A 21,966-nucleotide genomic window follows, 5' to 3' on the forward strand; every position below is an offset into this window, starting at 1 on the left:
TGTTTTTAAGTCTAATGTCTTTATTACGGCTCAAACAATAGCATGAATCACTGCTGAAGACATTAACAAACTCCTCAATTAAAACTTAACTTCAGCGATAACTACAGACGGACCAGAGAGAGGTGCCCCTCTATAGAGCCGTGTCATTACTTCAAGCTTCCTTTTCCATCAAAACAATGGCTTTTACAATCAAAAGGTAGAGAAAAAAAACTTTGAAGTATCTGAGTGCTGACTTGTACGGCTTTCCCTCTGTAGCTACCTGATCTCACCCACAACAAACATCCGAGACTAATTGTAACATCAAGCCATCACAATGCATCTCTGACGTAATCTTAAAGAGCGCGTGGATAAAGTGGATTCTGAAATTCTATTTTTTTTTTTTAAAACAACCAGATGAATATAAAATTCTTTCACTTCCTTCATAAAAACAATATGCAACAGTTTGACTTCACATTTCTGTTAGTTATGAGTTTCTGGAACTGGACTCAGGCTCTTGGACCCCACTGTAACATCTGCGTGATCATGTATTTGTATATACCTGACATATATATTGCACCATCCATCTACATGTAAGCAAATCAAGAACAAACTACACACTCTCAAACAACAGAACTGTTTTCACCGACCAGTCCTCAGAAACTGGCCATGCAAGAGAACCTAAAAGCCTGTTCGTACCAAGATGTAAAAAACCGATACGCAGGACAGTTGATGCTCTCCAGGTTTTGCTTGCATGGCCAGCGACTTTGTTGAAATACTCAAAAATACACAAGCAATAACAGAAGTATTGTACTTGGTGGAGGTCCTGACATCAGTAATTCTCTATAAAAGCCCAAAAGTACAGAGAAATTATGGGATTGATCAACGGGGCGCTCTGGCATATGCTATGTCGTCGGTAACCGTGAACAGCTGAGGGTGTACAGTAAGTTTAAATTTGACTCAGAAAGAGGCCCGATCGAAGGCTTCAGGAGCTAAAGCCTCAAATGTTGGACGGCGAATGTTTGGTTAGTCACTGACCAGAGTAAAAGTTGGCATTGATGTTCTTCTTCTGTACATGAAAGCTGTGCTGAGCAAGGACTAGTTTGCGTGTGACATCTATCCAGGGTGAGGTTCCTGCTGAGAGCGTCCCATCGTGTCTGCTGCTGGTGTTTGAATGCAGCAGAACATCGAGAGCCGACACAATAATAAGCGCTACATGACCGAGGACTCAAACTTCCAATTAACTTCATCACATTTACAAACACTGCTGCAATGGTGGGTCGTATTAGGTCGAATGCCAATTAGCAGCACTTGTCAGCCACTTAAGTTCTCGTGGCAAAATTAGACAACCGCAGTCGAAAGAGGCCAAGTCACCCGGGTCCAAACTACACTTGCAATAGTCAAAAGAAAGTGTATACATCAAGTAGAACAGAGAGACAATAACCGGAGAATAAGCCAAACGCTGCAACGACAAAAGGAAAAACTAACATTACAACTTGAAACCAACCCACAGGTATAAACCGTATACAGCTAAAAACAAAGGAATTATTTTGCAAACTAATACAACCCAGCTTTGTAGCAGTGTTTACACCATGGTGATTTACTGACTTCAAACTTGTTGGATCGCTGCACAGCTCCGTCTGTCTCCACTCGTCCCTTCAGGCTTTGCCTTCTTCGTCTTCCATATTCTGTCTCCTTCCATTACTCTTCCTCCGCAGCCTTTAACCGCGTTCACCAGAAGATACACATCTGGCTGCGGCCTACGAATGGTTTGATTGTCTTTTTCCCCGTCCCATCCACCCTTCCAATCTGCCCGTGCCTTGTGCTTTCCTTCTCCCCACGTATTCATATCAACCCACCTAAAAACGCACTCTTGCACGGTTCTACGCGTCCTCTTGCTTGACCTCTACTGCTCCGCAATTTCTACTGCTGCCGTATCCCACAGGGACACTCGTTCCATTGTTCCTGTTTCCCTCCCCCGACTCAAAGCTCTTCTCTTCCAGCGGCTTGCCGATCCAGGCGCCGTAGCCGTGGCAGCTCAGAGCTCGGAAGAAATTCTGCTTGGCCAGCTGGAAGGACATGGCCGTCAACTTGGCCTGGGAGTAGGAGGGCAGTGCGAAGAGGTCAGCGCGGCCAGAACGCTGGCACACGGAGCGGAACAGACAGAACAGGTTGGACTTGGACACTCTGGACACACTGAGTTTGTTCCTAGAGGAAAGACATTGGAGGGCCGTTTAGTACGAGTGTTCAGCGAACGACGGATGACTACATTGCCTCTGATCGTGCAGTGTTTCCTATTTACGGCAGCTTACTTACCGTTTTAGGCAATTTTATTAAAATTGAATGAAGCTTGTGGTTACTTGACAGTTGTTACTGAGCACTTTAATAATGCTGCCAATGGTTCTCTCATCTTGTGTACGTGTTGTTTACCACATCTCATTTCTTAGCGACGCATACAGAACACAAATTACATTTTAACAACCGATTGTGATTTCTTCAAAATAAGTCTTCCGGACTCCAAGAATGCCTCTTCACAGTGTTATGGTGTTTGATCAATGTCACGATGATCAATAACTAAATCACATTTCTGGAACGCCTTTCAGAGACAGACTGAGCTGCTGCGTAAATCAATCTTTGCCCGGGCAAACAAAGGACTTGAATCTGTTGTGGGACAAATAAGTGATTGTCAACCACTACAGAAGACAAAAACAAAAACACAGACGAGCAGCACTACACTAAATAATAAGTTATTAAGTGGACAATAACCGGCTTTTACAAACAATCGAAAAAAGCTATCAATACACAGTGTGTGTTGCCATCAGGAGAGGCAACATTGGGATGAGTTACATACCCATCCAGTTTGCCCTTGGTCCCGTCCAGCACCTCCACACTGTTCTGGTCTGGAAAGCTCCAGTTCACGCTGGACTCCTTGGTCTTGCCTGTGTGCCGTGTGGAGTCGTACACACTCACCCTGCCCACCTACAGTCCAACCAGGTGGTGAGGGAGAAGGGAAGAGAAGAGCATACGTTTGGTCAATCTCATTTAGCCCTTCGGCGTGAGTCAACAATTCCAAACAGAGCGCGTAAAACTAGATGCTTATTGCACGCGTCAGTGGGACGTCTGCGTCGATTAAAAACAGTGTATTCAACCGAGAAATTGTTCAAAAGCAGGTTAAAACAAGGGACGAGCTGAATTGTGCTTTAATGCCAGCAGTTGTATTTCTCAGACATTTTGCCCGGCAACAGGAGAGTGACAGACCAGTTTTTTCTTAATTGATGGATGAGCCAAATTTAAAGAAGATGAGCAATAAAGTAACAGTTGTGCAGGGGGGCAAAGAGTGTTGGCAGCTCAATTCATAATGTTTTTGAGAATGACCTCAATAATTGATGCTCTCCAGGTTTTGCTTGCATGGCCAGCGACTTTGTTGCCAGAAGTGAAGATAAAAGTAGAAATACTCAAAAATACACAAGCAATAACAGAAGTATTGTACTTGGTGGAGGTCCTGACATCAGTAATTCTCTATAAGAGCCCAAAAGTACAGAGAAATTATGGGATTGATCAACGGGGCGCTCTGGCATATGCTATGTCGTCGGTAACCGTGAACAGCTGAGGGTGTACAGTAAGTTTAAATTTGACTCAGAAAGAGGCCCGATCGAAGGCTTCAGGAGCTAAAGCCTCAATACTCCCGATTCATTTTCACATTGGCAAAAGCGTGAGCGGTTACCTCCGGGTGATTTAGCTTGAAGGAAGGAGGGAGACTTTGGGTGAACGCTTCACCGTCTCTGGCCAGCCGGCAGCAGACGGCACGTGTGAGGTGACCGTGGCTGTACAGGTAGCCTGGCACATCACAACAACAAAGACACGGAGAACAGAAACGTGAGACGAGCCGCAACGCAAGAGTGGCAATTCATCCAATTTCACTCACCTTAACGCTCGTGAATATGTTTAAAAGCAAGCGTGTGTTTTACCAAGCGTGATCGACTTCAGGTAGATCGGGTGCACGAAATGGGTGAGCAGTGCCCCCTGCAGGCCCAACACGTTCCAGCGCAGGATCTTATCGCTGCAGCTCATGGTCCGCAGCCTCTCACCGTGCTGGATGCCGTCCCACGTGGGCACAATGGCACTCGACTCCACTGGGATGGTGCCCTCGCCTGACACGAGCACCAACACACAGACAGACAAAGGTCACAGGTCTTTGTTTGTTTATATATATATATATATATATATATATATATATATATATATATAGATATAGATATGTATGTGTGTGTGTGTGTGTGTAAAGACACGTGTGTCCATTTCATCTCTCACCGTTCTCCACTTTGGTGCGGAGCTTTCCCTGCTTAGCATTCTCAAACAGAGGCTGATGGCCCTCCACTTCATCCCCGGCCTCACTGCACGACTTGTCAAACAGAGCACCATCCCCACAAGGTGCCGTGCTTTGGATAACAGAGACATACGGTATTAATATGACACAAAGTCTCAAAGAGGAAGGAGAGCACATTGCTGCATCTGAGAGGTAGACATGACAGGAGAGCATGGGGGGGGGGGGGAGTGAACAAGGCGAAAGAGAACATCAGACACTCCCACCTGATGTAGAGGTGAAAGGTGATGTCAGATTTGATTCGCAGTTTGTTATCCTCCGCTGCCTCAAATATACTGTCGTCTGCGCCATCGTAGTGCTTGAGCAGCTCAATGTACAGAAACCTGAGAAGAAAGGACACGGTGAGTGAGACTTATAGACAAGATCCTGCAGACTAGGTCTTGGGGAAGAGCGTGGTATTTTCCACAACAGGGAGAGATAAGAAAAAAAAAAAGCAAAACAAGATCTGTTTCTACCGAACAAATCCCCTTCTGGAGATGATTTCAGCGTGGCAATCATTAACAGTGTCCCCTTTAAGGCTCAGCTCCTCCCCTTTAACACAGCGATTTCCTGACAGGGAAAACAAGAGAGACATGTTCAATGTCAAAGTTCACAACAATGCAACACCTCTTGGTTCTGCAGTGACTGAGTTCTGTTTTAGCTTTCTGAAAGTGCATGCCTCCGATTACAGAAACTAATAAAAACGGACTCGCATCATGGAAAAAAGCAGTGAAAAAGTAATTTGCACGTTGCAACACAATTGCTTATACACCCCGTTATTACCAACTCCCTGTGCTTATATGCTTAGGTAATGTATATACCAGTTCCCAGGCTGACCACAGTCCCCAGGCCCTCCCCCCTCCTCATGACGATGGTGGCCAGAATCTTGCGTCCCAGGAGGCTGTGCTGGATACGTGTGGTCAGGGCGTTGAAACGCTGGTGACTCAACATCGCTATCTGGTCATGCAAAGTGCTGCCACTCACTGGAAGCTAGAGAAAGGGATGTATACAGGACAGGACAGGCAAAATAGAGAAGAAAAGAGGATTATTTCATATTCTCTAGGTCTGACATGTATTTGACTGTGCAATCCAGTGATAAATCTGATAAACATAGTAAAACATTTAAGCTTTTTCAAACATATCTTAGACTGCCAGAGAATGCGTTATGTTTGTATGCTCTCGATTCAAATTCCCCACTTCCTAAAGCTGCTACAGAGCTTCGGCCTTCCAGTGAGGAAAACCGATTTACTGACTGTGAAACAACAAATGTGTGGAGTCTCTGGGTGTAGTTTACGCTAAGTCTGCATATATTGATATTTTGTCAGTGATTTGCTCTTGTGAGGGGGTTATAATCACATGCAGGTGTTGACTGTAACTCCATTATGCCATGTTGAGCCGGACAAGGCTCATGTTTCACGATTGAGAATGTGAACCACTGAAAAGTCCGTACCTCAGCCGGGATGAGCTCCCCAGTGCGGGCTGCTCTCTCAGCCTCTCCGATCAGAACCCGCAGAGCAGCATCTGCTGCTTCCTGTTTGCCCTGCTTCTTGTTGGACGCACACACTGGAGGGAACCAGCGTCCGCCCAGCTTGGCCTGGTAGGTGAACCTGAGCAGGGGCACCGAGAAAGGTCAATCAGATCATCACTCGAAGAACAAAGTCTTAGAGCCTTCATTAATGTTCCAAAACTTTAGATTATTCCACATATTTTTTCTCAGGTAAACAAAGACAATTATTTTCCGAGTACATGGTGACCAGGACAGTAAGATATTATTTTTATCTCGTGTTTATGTTTTAATTGTGTTTTCTTTTGTACATTCATCAGTTCACACATACTTAGGCTCGTGTGGTGGTCCAGACTGGCCCACGATTCTGATCTCAGCGGCAAAGCCCCGGGCTCTAGCGTACTCCAGAAGACCTGACACTGCGTTGTTGTTCAAGTGGTTGATGAGATCTCCGACCCCTGCCTCGTGCGCTGCTCGCAACTCATCTGCAGTCAGAGGTGGCAAAGAGGGACACGTGGTCCCAGAACCAGTGCCATCACTATCACTGGAAGAGCCCAGGGGCAGCTGAGGCTGGAACAGAGAGAAAAAGAGTGATGTGACCAGCATGGAGCAAACAGAGCAGAACCGAGTGACAGAGGCGACAATCATTTCTTTCAGCCTGAGTGATCTGGTGGGTTTTTTAAAGTCATTCCAGTCATTTTGGGGATATGCAAAGCCCCTCTCTTTTGTCCCAAATTAACTACTCAAGTTATTCTTTGCTTCTCACTTTCTCACCTTGTTGAGCTGCAGTCTCCCGTCAGCCATCAATTCTTTGACGGCCTCCTCTGCTGCTAGCTGGCGGGCGGCCTTCTTGCTTGGAGCTGAGGCCTCTGCAAACAAGCTCTCTCCAACCTTCACCCTGTACATGAACCTGAAAACAAGGCAGAGACGGGTTAAGAGTGGCGGGAAGAGACAAAGGGAGACGTGCCTGACTTTTCACCTTAGATAAATGAGAATACGAAACACAGTAGAGCCTGTGGCGGAACAGTGATCAAGACAGATGCATGCAGCATTTTTAGAAAGTGAATTGAGGAACACAAAAGTTTTTATTGGATCTACCAGCCGGCTGCCTGAAGGATAATAAACAAAGAATGGTAAATAGTGACTCGACAGAGATGGTATTGTGTCCACGTCAGCTGACTACAGTACCGAGAACAGATTAAACACAAATAGCCAATCAACTGCTTCCCTGAGGGGGAACTTGCACTTTGGGGAAGAACAACATCCAAAAGGGACAGATTCAGATATGGGGGTGGGGGTGGGGGGGGGGGGGCAGTACCGTGGGTCATGTGGTGGGCCTGCCTGCCCGGTGATGACGAACTCGATGGGATTCCCACTGCGCTGGCTGTACTCCATCAGGACAGACACCGGATTCTTCCCACCAGGCAGGGAGCGGGACAGCGGCTGGCGAGGTCCTTCCACTGTACCCATTCCTTCCACACTAGTAGTCCCAAAAATCCCCGCTGCGCCTTCAGCTTGCCCCTAGTGGCCAGTGGAGGAGGAAAACATATTTAAATCATGGCTGTACTTTTTGGTGGTTGGAGTTAAAAAAAAGAATTAAAAAAAAAAGAAGATGCTATTGATGTATTCAAACTTTTTTCCAGGGCTGCAAAATTATCACGAATTACATGCCTGGCCAATCTCAGGTGTTCAAAGCAAGATTTGTCTGTCTTCAAGTGGATGATGGTGGCTTATTTGAGCACATTCAAACAAAAACCTACACTAGTGTCTGGGGGGAGATCGATCACTTGGTCCGCACTGACGGCAGTATTTCCCTCGTCTGCCGTACTCGGCCCTGCCTCAATCTCTTCGATGAGAATGCGCAGGGTGGCGGCAGCGGAATCCTTTTTTGCAACCTTCTTACTGGAAGCTTCTACGACAGGAAACAGCCTTCCGTTGAGCATCACCTGCATACGAAATCTGAGAGAAAATAAATACAGATGAGGTACATTGATCTGCCGATACGTGATTAATTGAGCCGCTACAACTTTCCGAGACTACCGTGTTGCAAGCAATGTCATTTTCTTTCCTAATTGGCAGCATCATACGTCTTCATTGCGACGGAAGATTTATTTCTCAGACGTTGAATCGATGGCTTTGTCACCAGCTGCTCCACAGAAGGTGACAAACATGTGGATGGAAGAGCAAAAAAAGGATGCATACACACCATCATATCATACAGATGAATTGACTAACCGTGGGTCGTGAGAGGGTCCTGACTGGTCGAGGAGCTGGAACTCACAGTTGTGGCCCAGATACTGGGCATACTCCATGAGCCCACTGACGGGGTTCTTCAGCCTCACCTCCTGCAATTTGGCCGACAGGTTCTGGGGAGGTGGAGCAGCTAGCGACACGGCTACAGTTCCCACAGAGTTGGCCTTCTCTGCTGCCAGTTTCCCAGCGTCTGTCTCTCTGCGAATGGCGTTGAGGAATTCTGGGATGTCGTCAGTAGCCCACTGTCCTTCGTTGGTCTCTTCCTCTTTAATTGGGGTAGTGGAGGGAGGCTGGAATGAGTTTTGGGCCTTAAAAAAAGGGAAAAGCAGAAGTAAAAGGTCAATAAAATCAGGGAAGAAGTCTCAACTCTGGTAACATCAGCTGAATATGAATCTAGTAAAAATACACTCTTCAAGCAGTGGTTGCATAAAGTAGCATTAAGACTGAGAACAGCAATGAAGTGTATTCCCTTAAATAAATAAATAAATAAATAAATAAATAAATAAATAAATAAATAAATAAATAAATAAATAAATAAATAAATAAATAAATAAATAAATAAACAAACAAACAAACAAACAAACAAACAAACAAACAAATAAATAAATAAATAAATATATATAGTATTCCTATCATCGTTGTAGAAGCTTTGCTGTATAATCTGTGAAAATATTTTGGGTTACCTTGAAGTTCTAAGTTGAACTATCTGGGTTAAATAGATTCCATTTTGTTATTTCTAGTTCTGTTTTGATACTAATTCACATTCATGTGAACATTTAATGAACACAAAATAAAAAGCACAGACATTGTACTTACCGCCTCACTACGACTTTGCTCTGGCAGCCAGCGCTCTGGGAGTGGCAGTGGTTCGAGGCCTGGGATTGGTGGTAATGGTGACAGAAAGACAGACTCTCCTCTTTTCTGATCTCCACCGGTTCCCGCCGACATCTGACGCCCCTCAGCGCGGGTGCTCTTTGAGGCTTTAAGGCTCCTTTCCATCCTCTCTCGGCGGTGGGTGGAGAGCTGCCAGGTGGGCGGGTTAGCGTCACTATCCTTAACGACTTCACCTTGCTTCTCCAGCGAGTAGAGGGTGGGATTGACCTGCTTGGTACCCCTAAGACCCAGATTTTTGGCTATGGTGAGAGCAGTTGCCTCCCTTGAAGCCAGCAGGTACTGCAGAACTAGCTCCTTCTGTTCTGCCATTGTGGGAAGTGCGGGATCGGGTGAGCTGGTAGTGACGGGATGTTGTTTCTCCTGGTGCTGACCTTTCGCTGGTGACTGGGACTCTTCAGAGTCGGATGACTCTGAAGAGGAGCAGGAAGAATAACTGGACTCTGTGTCACAGTTCTCTTCTTTGCTTTGCCCCCTGTTTTCCGCTGTTTCTGTTTTTAGCTCAACCTTGGCTTCGGGTTCTGGAGGGTGTCCTGATCTGACACACCGATGGGAAGGTGGATCTTCCTCGCCTCTGAGAGGTTCTCTGCAAAGACTCCACTCGGGGGGGAGGAGTCCTTGCTTGAAGGCTTTCTGTGAGCGCGCCAACGAGTAAAGACCCTTGTTGACTATCTTTTTGGGAAGATGCAGTTTTTTGGCTAACAATTTTGCAGAGATGCCCTCACTTGGCTTCAAAGCAGCCAAAGCCCTGTGAACCTGTTCCTGGATGTCAGAATTGAAAGTGATGTCGACTTTAGTGGAGCGCGCATTTGCCGAACTGCTGGAGGCAGACTGTCTGTCAAACCTCTCTCCTCCTCTGTTGGGCCTGTCTCGATGGAGGGACAACGTCTGAAAATCTTCACACACAGAGTCTGTTGGGACGCGCCACTGTCTGTTGGCGTATGGGTTGTGGTTTGTACCATGAAACTGGTTTTGATTTAGGTGTTGAGGGCCTGTGTTGCCGCGTGGAGCTACTGGGTATCCAAAAGTCTGGTCCTGACTATACCCCCCCCATCTACCCCTTGGGCTGTTGTTGGGGTGTGATGAATATCTACCGTAGTCTGACTGGGGCTGGTATGAGGAATTAGGACGCCTGTCTGGGACTCCTCCCCCTCCGCGATGACTGGCTCTGAACTGTGGCGCCTCACAGCTGTGTCCCCTGAGGAACTCTGCCTGTTGGTACTGAAAGGAATTGGGAGCAGGACCGTGATTCTGATTATATGAGCTGTTAAGCGCCTCTGGTTTAGGGTCCGCTCTACCGTGCTTCGGTACGGGTGGAGCGGAGGGGGTGCGAGACGGAGCTGGGGGTGGCTGTATGGGCACTACGGGCCGGACAGGGCTGTTGTGGTAACTTGAATATGGGCTTTGCTGTGGGCCAGCTCCAGGGAAGAGTGAGGATGGGCCAGGCCTGTAGTAATTCTCGTTGGCCTGGGAGTCAGGTGGTGGATGCCTGCTGTAGTGTTCTCTGAGAGGCCCTCCTCTACCTCTGCTCATAGCGCAGGGGTTGAGCGTGAAGGGGGCCGTGCAGCTTGGTGTGTAGCTTCCTTGATAAGTGTACGTCCTCTGGCACAAACAGCAGAGCCTGGTGGAAAGTCAGGGCAGGCCAGTCACAGCATAACACCTGAAATACAAACAAAAGAACAATGTGAGGAGAATATTAAGAAGAAGAAATAAACAACAGACAATCTAATCGAGTAAAATGGATTGAATGGAGGGAAAGAGAAACTGCCGCGTCGGCCAATAACACAAGTTCGGGCGACTGCTGGCAAATCTCCAACCTGCTCAAGTGTCCTTGATAACTCAGTGAATCTATACGAGCCTCAAAGATGTGATCCTAAATTCTTGCCTCTGTGAAATGCAGAATAAAATACACAGTAGACAATGAAATAGCTGGGTAGATGAGCGCCAACGTAGAGCTACGCTGTCAACGTTCAGATTACACCCTCGCCAGTCTACAACAATACTGCAGGGTGACATATTGTTTCTCCCAGTCACACTGAAACTTAATCCCAGGGTAAAAGGATGGTGATTAATAATTCAGAACTTCTTGTGACTTTTCTGTTTTATTTCTGGCCTGACAAATTGTTGCTGTATCTGGATCCATAGCGGACAGGAACAGTGAGACACTGATGCAGACAAAAAGGACACTTCCAAGGACAGAAGAACGTTAAGGGCGACCTGTCGGTGATACGCTGTGGACAGAAAAGCACGCAGTTGCCAGCTAATGTCCCGACTATAAAAGAGAAGGCTTTGCAGAGCTAGCTTTGTATCTTCCCCTAAAAACACACATTAAAAAAGGTAATGAGTCGAATTCCAGTATCCCTCTTTGGTACAACAAACATTGATTCAGCCTCAAGTGTCATAACTGACAACACTCAATAATGTCTGTAACAGTGAGACGCACAAAAGAGAGACACCCAATACTGAGTCTGCTTTCAAAGCCCCTGGCCCAGTCAGCATCACTGGTCCGTCACATTGAGCTGAGCAAGCCTGAACACCGCCACATTAGTAGAGAACACCATAATGTTGGTTCATCACAGTAATGGGGGCCGACAAGCCCAGGGGCCAAACGGGGCTGGAGCTGACTCATCTTGACCCTGATGCAAGGCAACAGTTGACAGCCAAAATAACAACTCTGTTTTTCAGAATGCACTGTCTATTATACTCCTCAACTGCTGTGAGCCTGAGGAGGAGACGCATGGGCCGGATAACGGATGAATCTTTTGCACACTTCATGCTGTTGTGTCAAGACACAGCGAAATATGTCTGATGTCCAAAGTGACCGCTTCCTCCATCACCGAGACCTCTGTCCACTGTCCACATAGCAGTGCAGGTGGTACTAGTGCTCCACCTATCTTAACATGTGCATGCAACATACCACATGTACGGGTACCACAACGCCCAGTGGGCCCACAAAGTATTGCGGATCTCACCTTGAGTATCTCAAATCAAAGTGGCAACGGTGAAAAACAGTGAAGTTGTAAAGCTCCCAATGATCAGACGATTCAAACAGAGACCCAGCAAAAACTTCCAATACATGAATCACAGAGTAAACACGCGAAGTGAGCAGGGAACCGGTTGTAGGTTCGAACAAGATGTAAACAGCGTTTCTTTGTAACGCGCAGGGTCTTCCGCTTTGAACGAGCGAGGTCCTTTCTGTAGATCCACTTTGGAAACACCAGCGATGTCGCTCGCTTATAAATGCTGTGCGCACGTCTTGAACACACGTTGCTGCCTATTGCACCACGAAAGTTAGGGTAAAACCCACCGCATAAACCGTGCTAAGGAAAGGGAAACAAGAGGCCAGCAGACGCGAGTTAAGTTTCGATTTCATTTCTTACGACAAGTTAGGTTTCCATTGTTGGTCACGTGACAAGCAGACGCACCAATGAGGGCAGACATGACTAATGCACACAGACGCAAGGATGGACTGAAGATTGTGTCGCGTATAGACAAGTCATGTGGCTCTGTGGTCCACCTCAACAACAACAACAGTGCCTGTGTTACTGTGGAGCTACTAGGACATGAATGCATGCTATATACAGCACACACGGTGGCAGAAAGGACCCAGACATCACATGCTCAGGTCACATTAAAAATGCAACGGAGAGAGCGACGGAGACCGTAACGTAGATTTTGGGAGACACAAATATCACAGTGAAACGTTGAGATCGTAAACAGAGTTTCACCTTTCTGCATCATCCTTGAATTAATATGGTCAAAACATGACGTCTTCCAGTTCTCCATTTAACTATGCACACAATTCTGAAAACTTGAAGCTCATGTATGAAGAACAACACACCAGACTGCTAGCTTAAACTCAAGCACAGTCGCTTTTACTACAATATCAATGTAAAAATCAACCTGGCAATGTGACCCTCTGAATGCATCCATCAGTGGGGTTTATGTGAGTGAGGAGAGATGGATACACACCGTTACCCATTTCAAAAGGAACTATTGTAGGAGGGCTAACGTTAATCACCGAGGATAACGGCTGTTATCCCTCGCTTTTTATTTGACGTAACGTTATTGTTTCAGAAGGAGCATTGCGCGTTAGCTCGAGTAGCTACAGGTTGGACGTGTTGCTGACTTTTAAAACCAACACGTGCTCGGACGTGTAACTCTCGCAGTGTGTTACGGTAGAGCCATGGTAACGGTGCTAGCGGCAGCTAACTGAACGTCGTTCCTCCTCCAGCTAACGTTAGCTAGCCTGCTAGCTCATGACTAGTAGCACTGCACCATTTCAAACTATGCCTGCTAACGAAAAAGCATACAAACCCACACTTCACCAAAGCCATTAGAACAATTGAAAGAACCCCCCAATGGCTTTAATGGATTACCTGAACTCGCAGTGTTTCGCCTCAGCGAGCTCTTGTTGGTGTGCAATATTTTGAATGCGGTGGTACGGTGATACCATGGACAAACAATCAAAGAACTGGTGCGAAAAAAGTGATGATTATTGATTGCGACCGACACAAAGCCACGCGTCGCCTGTGGATGACGCGCCTACATCGGCAAGGTTCGACTATTTTTCAGCGGTGTCCTTGGCATGCTTTGTTGTTACATTTAGAGTTGTGTACTATTACGGGGGAAGTTTTCAGCTTTCAACAATGTGTTGCCACCAAAATTACACATTTATGTCGCTCAAGCAAGGTTCCCATCTCTGTATAGTCTGACTTGATCAGCACATGGGTGAAGTTTGACTTTATTGCCTTCAGTTTAGGCCAGTGATTCTCAGAGTGGGGTCCGGGAAACGTTTTCAGATTCCGTGGAATCATTCGGAATAATATACTCTTGTGTAATAATACAACATTACCAAGAAGTGGAAAAAAACATGCCAAATTATTCCAAAGGACATACATGAGGGGGTCCCCATGTATTCTCTATCTTGTAGCCTAGGGGGTCCTTGGCTGACAATTGAGAACCTCCGGGACAGGGTCTATTCAGTTCAATTCTGACGATGCAGGTGTCTTCCTCAACCATCCTATTTGGTAAAAGTCAAGGGATGTTTGTAGAGCTTTGAACGTACAATTAATGTGTTTATAATATCGAGAGCTTTGAGGAGACCACAGATTATATTTAACAAAATACATGTTGCACTTTGCCAACATATCCAGTGGGTGTCACCATGACTCTGTGATGTCAGTTCCAGAAAAAAAAGCAAAGCAGCTTTCGAATATTGCTGGCTGGTGAAGATTAGAAAATGACTGTACTATAGTAACTTAAAATTGTTGTTTGACTGATTTTAAAATGAGTGATGTTTCTTTGCCACGTGTTTACACAGACAATCATATTTTTGCTCCATTCATTTTCCTCCCAAACTTTGAAGACACCTTCATCACTGCTGCAATATAATCCCATGAATTGAATCCATAGACTCTCAAAAATGCAATGTCCTTCTAGATCCTTAACACCACCAGGGAGATACAACAGTGAGTACGTCCATGGTGAAATAACAGAGGATGACTGATGTGATGACAGATGAGCAAATATCAGAAAGTCTGCAAGAATTAATGAGCAGAGAAGCATGCAGGGTGAATTTGGTGTGCACAGATCTCAGTATCTGACTGACTCTGACATGCAACATCTCCCTCTTCAGAGGAGTATTCGTTTCACTGCATCCCTCACACAATCTGCATCTCTTGTTCTCTCTCTTCCCCTCCCTCTCCCTTCTCTGCCTGCATCGCACTCTCTCCATTTGTTCTCGACAATCCTTCTTCCTCTTCAGACCCCGCTCTCTATCTCACTCTCCCCTTTTCCTCCCTCCCTCATCTCCTCTCGCTATTTCTACCCTCTTCCACTCTCTTTGTTTATCCCGAGGAATGCAGTATGTGGCAGGCTGTGGCTCTCTGGCTGTTGACACTCGCTACTCTGCTCCGGGGTGAGTGACCTTCATTGGTGCTCTGACAGATACTGTGCTCGAACACGTGTGTGTTTTCCGCATGTGCTGTATATACTGTATGTGCTCTTGCATGTCTTGTGCAAGCGAACACTCTGTTCCTAATAACTGTGCACTCCGCAGCTCATTTCCACACCGGGAGAGAGTCTGTTGGTGTGTAGGCAGACAGGAAAAAATGGATTTATTTTGTTTGTAATGAGCAAGCAGCAGTATGAAATGCAATCATCTTTACTGCAAATTGCAGAGCTGAGCTGTGCATTTTTTTTGTTATTGCTATAAGACAATAATAGATAGATAGATAGATAGATAGATAGATAGATAGATAGATAGATAGATAGATAGATAGATAGATAGATAGATAGATAGATAGATAGATTAGATAGATAGATAGATAGATAGATAGATAGATAGATAGATAGATAGATAGATAGATAGATAGATAGATAGATAGATAGATAGATAGAAACAGAGGGGGATTATGAGGCAGCTAGTGGTTAATATACTTGACAGTCGGGACTATTAATCTGAATTATAGGCATATCTGTGGATTCATATTGATATTAATTAAGGTAGAGTAAATGAATATAGATTTGACACCATGCAGTAAGTCCATTAATTTAAGACTATTTAGTACTCCTGCTGAAGTGGTATGTGCTGCTTTCCTGCAGAACGGGCTATTTAAAGTGTAAATTCGTTCGGAAAGACTGTGACTGTCTGCTGGTGATCAATCAGATATGTAATTGATTAGCAGGAAAGGGATTATTTCTCTCTCTCCTGCCTTCTTTTCTCATTTGTTTCTCACACATTTTCAATCCGTCTTGTCCCGTGTAATCCACTGTGCTGTAGATATATATATATATATATATATATATATATATATATATATATATATATATATATATATATATATATATATATTTGTGCTCCTTCTCTAAAACATTACTTTTCCTTTACCCCTGAAAGCCCACCCTCTGTTTTACCTCTACTCTCCCTCTGTTAGTTTGTTTCTCCTTCTCTTTCGTTCCCCTGGCTTTCAATTTCAACACCACTTTTCCTCAAACTCTCCATCGATCATCGTAATAAGACCATTTTACTGTTATTGCTCTCTCTTCGGTGCTCTCTTATCTTCGCTGGCACGGCTTTCTCTTTGTAACGGTCCCTTTTTCTCTTGCTCTTCTGTTGTGATGCAACTCTCCCATTTTTCCATCCCGTCCATTGAACTCCCTCACTCCGCCTCATTCAGTATCAGTGCAGGGTCCTCACCAGCGGTTTCTGCTCAGGGAGCTGCTGAGGGACTACAACCCCATGGAGAGGCCGGTGGCCAACGACTCACAGAGTCTCACTGTTCAGTTCTCCTTCACTCTGATGCAGGTCATGGACGTGGTACGCGTGGCACACATGTATCATAAACATGCACATACACTGATGCAATACATTCAAACAAGAAACAATACCTTGGATCTCCTCCTAATGCAACTCCCGTGTAAAAGTGCTTTCAAAAGTTCAGCTACAGCTCATACGATGTTTGCTGAGTCTGAATCAGTCAAATCAAATCTCCCAAACGAAGTAGTTGAAGTCATCTTATCATGTGTTTCCATGGACAGCATTTCCTTGTTGGGCTGCAGCAGGGGGGATAATAATGCTAGAAAGACTGAAGATACCCACTTGATTTATCAGATTACATGAGCTTCAGTTTCATTTAGAATGTGGATTGTGTCCTCCATCCTAACTGGAATCACATTACAGAGGGATCTCTCTCTCTCAATTCAATTCAATTCAAATTTCCATTATTGGCATGAATGTCAAAGTTGCTGTTGTGTTTTGTGTTATGCAAGGATGAAAAGAACCAGATCCTCACCACGAATGCCTGGCTGCAGATGGTGAGTGTTGTGAATAACATTAACTGTGATATCGATCTGTGTTGTGAAAAGCCTTGTGTGTGCATCACTCACATGGCCTTTTTGTGAATACCATGAGAATTCACCTTGTCTCTGTCAAGTCAATCTTCATTTTAGAGCCCAAAATCACAAATCACACTTTACAATCTGTGCAGCATGCGGCGCCTTCTGTCCTTCAACCCTTGATTTGAATTGTAGGAAACAAAACTCCTCAAAACATCCCAAAAAGAAGAGCAGGAAGAGCAGCAGAGGAGGGATCCCTTTTCTAGGATATGTTTTGTGAAGTAGACTGAAATAAAAAAAAATAACAATATGGAAAATCAGAATGTGTGTCCATGTTGTCATGTTTATTGTGTTAATATGTAAAACCAGTGTTGTGCTTGTGTCTCCCAGCAGTGGTATGACCACTACCTCCAGTGGAACCAGTCAGAGTATCCTGGAGTTAAGAACCTCCGGTTCACTGCTGACCAGATCTGGACACCTGACATATTGCTCTACAACAGGTACGTGTGGAATATAAGCATACACACCCCCAGTGCTGCGACTGAGCTCTAAACTATCTCACCCCTGTGTTACTATCCTCCAGTGCTCATGATAAGTTCGATGCCACCTTTAAGACGAACGTGCTGGTTAACTCCAGTGGCTTCTGTGAGTATCTGCCTCCAGGTACGTTCTTATCAATCAGCATCTTGTCCTCAAAACCAAACTACGTCTTCAGTCATTCTGCGCACGCACACACACACACACACACACACACACACACACACACACACACACACACACACACTTTGACTTTGATATCAACTTCCCTTTCACTTGAAACTATTTCCCTCTGTTTTTTTTTAAAGGAATATTTGTCAGCACATGTGCCGTGGATGTGCGATGGTTTCCATTTGACGTCCAGCGCTGTGAACTGAAGTTTGGCTCGTGGACATTTGACGGCTGGCTGCTCGACCTCCAAATGAAGGAGGCAGATGTGTCAGGATACATGACCAACGGAGAGTGGGACCTAGTGGGTAAGACTAACAGTGTTGCTTGGTAACAGAGCTCACATTACCGCCAACAGTAATGTATAAACAACAGACTCTGTGTTCAACAGCATCTTTTCATGATGCTGGTCCTATGTCAGATCTTTTTGATATGCTTCTCATTTCACACACTGACTGGTGTATTATAATGCCGCCTTTTCTCTTCCGCTTCAGAGGTCCCTGGAGGTCGTCACGAAGTTTTCTACGACTGCTGTCCAGAGCCCTACTTCGATGTCACCTTTGTGGTGACCTTACGGAGGAGGACCTTGTTTTACGCTCTCAACCTCCTCATCCCCGTTGTGCTCCTCTCCTCCATGACTCTGGTGGTGTTCCTGCTCCCCTCCAACTCGGGGGAGAAGATCAGCCTGGGTGAGGAGTAATAAGAGGAGAGGGTGGAGAAGAACAGGGGTGAGGGATGATGTTATAATGAGAACGGTTGAGAATATATGAGACTGCTGTAAGATCAAATGTATTTCTTGCTGCATATCAGTTACTCCTTCCTTGTGAGAGCATTGGATTATTTCACTCTTCTGGTGTTTCTCTTACAATCGCTCTGTCAACATTACTGGACAACTTTCAATCAGCTAAGCAGAGCTTTCGTGTGTTAGGAGGGCTGGGACGGAGAGACGTAGAGACTGAGACAAAGCCAGAGGGAATTTGAGAAATCAAATGAGTTTTCCTCGGGCTGTCAGACAGACCGACAGTTGTGGAGAGAAGTCTAATGCACCAAACATACTGTCCCACTAAGCGCACTCACTTACTTTCTTCTCTTGAGGATTCTCTCTTCTTCTTTTTGTTGTTGCATCCCACTCATCCCTGGTGTCCTGTTTCTGCCACCAGGCATCACGGTTCTTCTTTCTCTGACTGTCTTCATGCTGATGGTTGCAGAGATTATGCCCCCCACTTCAGATTCTGTGCCCCTGATAGGTCAGTTCTTTTTGCATAATAGTCATGTGTGTATCTGTCCGTGAGTTTAGGTGGTTTCCTTTGGAAGGGGGAATTGACATCGTTCATAGTATACAGATTGTCAGCACCCTAATGAGTGAAATGTGCCTCCCTCCGGTCTGTCTCAGGTCAGTACTTTGTCAGCACCATGGTGATTGTCGGGATGTCAGTAGTGGCCACAGTCATCGTCCTTCAGTTCCATCACCACAGCCCCAACAGTGCACACATGCCACGTTGGGTGAGTGTAATAATTGTGATACAACAATAAACTTTATCCACGGAGAACCTTTCTAAACAATATCAAAAATGATATTGAAAATACTCTACAACAAAAAAGTAAAATAAAATAGTACAATGAAATGCAAAAAAAAACCCCAACTGGATAAAATTGATGAAATAGGCGGGAGCTAAATAAATGAAAATAAAAGTGATTTAAAAGAGGGCACACGTTCAGCTCAGCAGATCTTCTTTGGCAGATCGTTTCAGAGTCTTGTGGCATGATAAGAATACTAGATATGGTTTACCCTGATCAGCAATCTGTTGAAGGCCAATTAAGACCATAAAGAAACGTTTAAGAGTTCTTATCAGTGTTTGTGTCCTTGTGTGTCAGGTGAACTTGGTTCTGCTGCAGTGGGTTCCTTGGTTTCTGCGGATGAAGCGTCCAGGAGAGGGAATGGAGCCGCCTCTTTCCAGCTGCCAAGTAGACTCTCAGAGCAAGACCCTGTCCTCTCCTACCACCACCGGCACCATCCCCACGCCAGTGCCCTCCAACCTCCCCCAGAGCCTCAACTCCCTGCAGGCCAGCCTGGCTCAGCTCAACCACCCTCTGTCACACCCACCGCCCCACCGGCCCAACTCTCAGGCTGTTATCCTCCCTAATGCCATCCACAGAGATCCCAGCCCGAATCCACATCCACAGCCCAATGGCCATCTGTTTTACATGGGCTTCCAAACCTTCCAGACCACTGCGGAGCTGGAGCCAGTTCAGAGGAGCAGAGCCACAAGTCATGGGAGGTTCAGCGGTGGAGGGGAAGGAGAGGGAGCAGAGGCAGGAGGAGGAGGACCAGCTGGAGATACACCCATCCGTCACCACATCCAATCTTCCAAGTTTGGGAGCCCCCCACAGGAAACTGCACTGACCCTGGACCCTGATCCATTAACCACATCCTCTGGAGCCTGCGGCCTAGAGGCTGGGGTTGTAGCAGGGAGATCAGCTGCTATACATACCCACAGCGGTGTGATCCGATCTGTGGCAGTAGACAACCAGCTGCAGGCTCTTCTGATGGAGGTGCAGTTCTTAGTCGAACGCGTTAAGGAGCAGGACCGGCAGCTCAGTTTGGCAGAGCAGTGGCAGTTTGCTGCAGCTGTCATCGACCGCCTGTGCTTCATGGGATTCAGTGTTTTCAACGTCATCTGTACCATCGCTATTCTCATGGCTGCACCCAACTTTGGAGAGGCTCTGTCAAAAGACTTCCTCTGACAGACCAAAAACAGAAATATGAGCGAGTGGGAGATGTTTCGGATTTGTTGAAGCACAATGGCTGCTCATGACACTGGGGCATACAACAGCAGATATTTCCTATTCAGTAAGCTGGAGTGGACTGTGATGCAGAGATGTTATGATGACCGTTGGTGGATTTGTACCTTTCATTTTATATTATTATCAACAGTGAAATAACAAATGAAGAGTTTTGTGAATGAGGATCCGAAAAGAAAATCATCCTAGAATTGATGTGATAACTGGGAAGCATGACTTTACCAACATTTGTTATGAAGTATTTGTACTGCCGTTGCCGATGCTACATGAAGATGCTCAGTAGAGAAACTGGACACTGACGTGCTGCATGTAAACCTGCATTTCCTGACAATACAGACCATAGTCTCTGTGTGCTGTTTCGTTACAAGCTTCCCCAAATACTATTTATACAGCGGCACACACAGTTTGTTACCAGTGATAGGTTTCATTACAGGATTTTATTTTTTTATGAGTTTTTTTTTTAGAATAGTTTTTTCTATTTCATTAAAGGTTTTCCCAAGGGTTCCCTTTGAATACGATGCCTAAAGTCATTGTGACCAGTATTTATTCCAACACTCTTTTATCACAATAATATAGCCTGAACATCATCCATGTGTAATGTGATGATGACACATGGTGATTCACTTTAACAATCCCGTTAGATAGTACACTGAAGTGCTTACTGTGAAGTAAAAAAACGAATATCCCGAGACAACTACCGCCAGAGTGTTTAACCTTTATTTAACCAAGATAGGTCCCATTGGGATTCAAAAAATCTCTTTTTCAAGGGACTCCTGGTCAAGATATGCAGCAGCACAAGAAAGTGAGTGTAAACAGACACAATAAGAGATGAACAGACAATACTACAACATATAACATCACGAGGAAGAACACAAGTGCAACACAAGCCAAGCATCCGACACCCCAACGATTCTGTCTCCATATCTTTCAAAATGGATTTGTTATTCACTTTCTATGAAATGAAACTGTTCAATGACATGATAGCTCAGATGAGAAGGGTTTTTAAAGAACTCTGCCTTGTTTCCAAATATGGGATACACTTTGACTGTCACAGCATAGAGCAGATATTTCAAAGCTCTGGTTTTATGCATAATGTGGAATAATATTGTCCTGTGCAACACACATACACACACACACACACACACACACACACACCACAGCAGCCCGTCTTTCATCCACGCACTCAGACTTTTGTGAATGCAGACAAATATAATCTCTCTGACCCTGGCTGTACCCTGAATGTAAATCGCGCCACACATTTTGAGTGTTGGACACTTTGAATGCCAATGAGTTGTGACAGACCGAGCTGTAAACATTGTGAAATAAACAGCCTTGTGTTTTGTACTCTCCAGACATGCATCAAATGTCCTATTCTCTGGCTCGCGTCCCTTCGATTGAGTTTTAAGAAGGACACAGAAACAGAGGACAGGATGAGTGAGGGAGAGGGGGTGGGGTGGGTGAGAGGAAAAAGAGCCAGAGAGAGGAGAGTCAAGATGGAGGAAATGCAGCGCAGCAATAAAGAGAGCAAAAAGGAAGAAAGATGGAAAGAGAGATGGAAGGGAGGGCTATGCAGGGGCACAGAGATGGAGAGGATGCAAAATGAAAGATCAGGAAAAGAAAAAGAACATGGTGG

General features: G+C 45.3%; 2 protein-coding genes across 3 annotated transcripts; one reads left to right on the forward strand and one right to left on the reverse strand.

The window, feature by feature from the left end:
- Positions 1–712: 712 nt before the first annotated feature.
- adar (adenosine deaminase RNA specific) lies at positions 713–13,462 on the reverse strand. 2 transcript variants are annotated; one of them, XM_079275560.1, is made up of 16 exons: positions 13,367–13,462; positions 8,913–10,647; positions 8,079–8,404; positions 7,604–7,802; positions 7,162–7,364; positions 6,618–6,753; positions 6,175–6,413; positions 5,790–5,946; positions 5,161–5,329; positions 4,816–4,909; positions 4,567–4,683; positions 4,288–4,415; positions 3,945–4,127; positions 3,701–3,813; positions 2,828–2,955; positions 713–2,184 (listed from the first exon to the last, which is right to left on the reverse strand). In XM_079275560.1, the coding sequence occupies exons 2-16, from the start codon at positions 10,518–10,520 to the stop codon at positions 1,860–1,862; spliced, it is 4,125 nt and encodes a 1,374-aa protein (XP_079131686.1). In that variant the 5' UTR covers positions 10,521–10,647; positions 13,367–13,462; the 3' UTR covers positions 713–1,859. The 2 variants fall into 2 exon arrangements, with proteins under 2 accessions (XP_079131686.1, XP_079131685.1); XM_079275559.1 differs by lacking the exon at positions 13,367–13,462 and adding an exon at positions 11,960–12,057.
- A 1,142-nt stretch (positions 13,463–14,604) lies between these two features.
- LOC306781732 (neuronal acetylcholine receptor subunit alpha-7-like) lies at positions 14,605–20,881 on the forward strand (the record flags this gene model as incomplete). The annotated part of the gene is given in 12 exon segments (XM_079274733.1): positions 14,605–14,814; positions 14,816–14,832; positions 14,834–14,907; positions 16,169–16,308; positions 16,761–16,805; positions 17,217–17,326; positions 17,410–17,489; positions 17,672–17,839; positions 18,026–18,220; positions 18,692–18,778; positions 18,925–19,034; positions 19,407–20,881. Coding segments are annotated over 12 exon segments (2,106 nt in total). The 3' UTR covers positions 20,277–20,881.
- Positions 20,882–21,966: the final 1,085 nt, after the last annotated feature.

This window comes from Melanostigma gelatinosum, assembly GCF_949748355.1.
Source record: "Melanostigma gelatinosum genome assembly, chromosome: 9".
In the NCBI taxonomy this organism is placed as follows: domain Eukaryota; kingdom Metazoa; phylum Chordata; class Actinopteri; order Perciformes; family Zoarcidae; genus Melanostigma; species Melanostigma gelatinosum.

Excerpts from the sequence above, each read along its gene's own strand:
- adar (XM_079275560.1), bottom strand. The coding sequence starts at position 10,520 with ATGAGCAGAGGTAGAGGAGGGCCTCTCAGAGAACACTACAGCAGGCAT. Across the intron at positions 6,754-7,161 it reads GGCCCACCACATGACCCACG|GTTCATGTACAGGGTGAAGG; the intron begins GTACTGCCCCCC and ends CCTTGTTTTCAG. Across the intron at positions 6,414-6,617 it reads GGAGACTGCAGCTCAACAAG|CCTCAGCTGCCCCTGGGCTC; the intron begins GTGAGAAAGTGA and ends TCTCTGTTCCAG.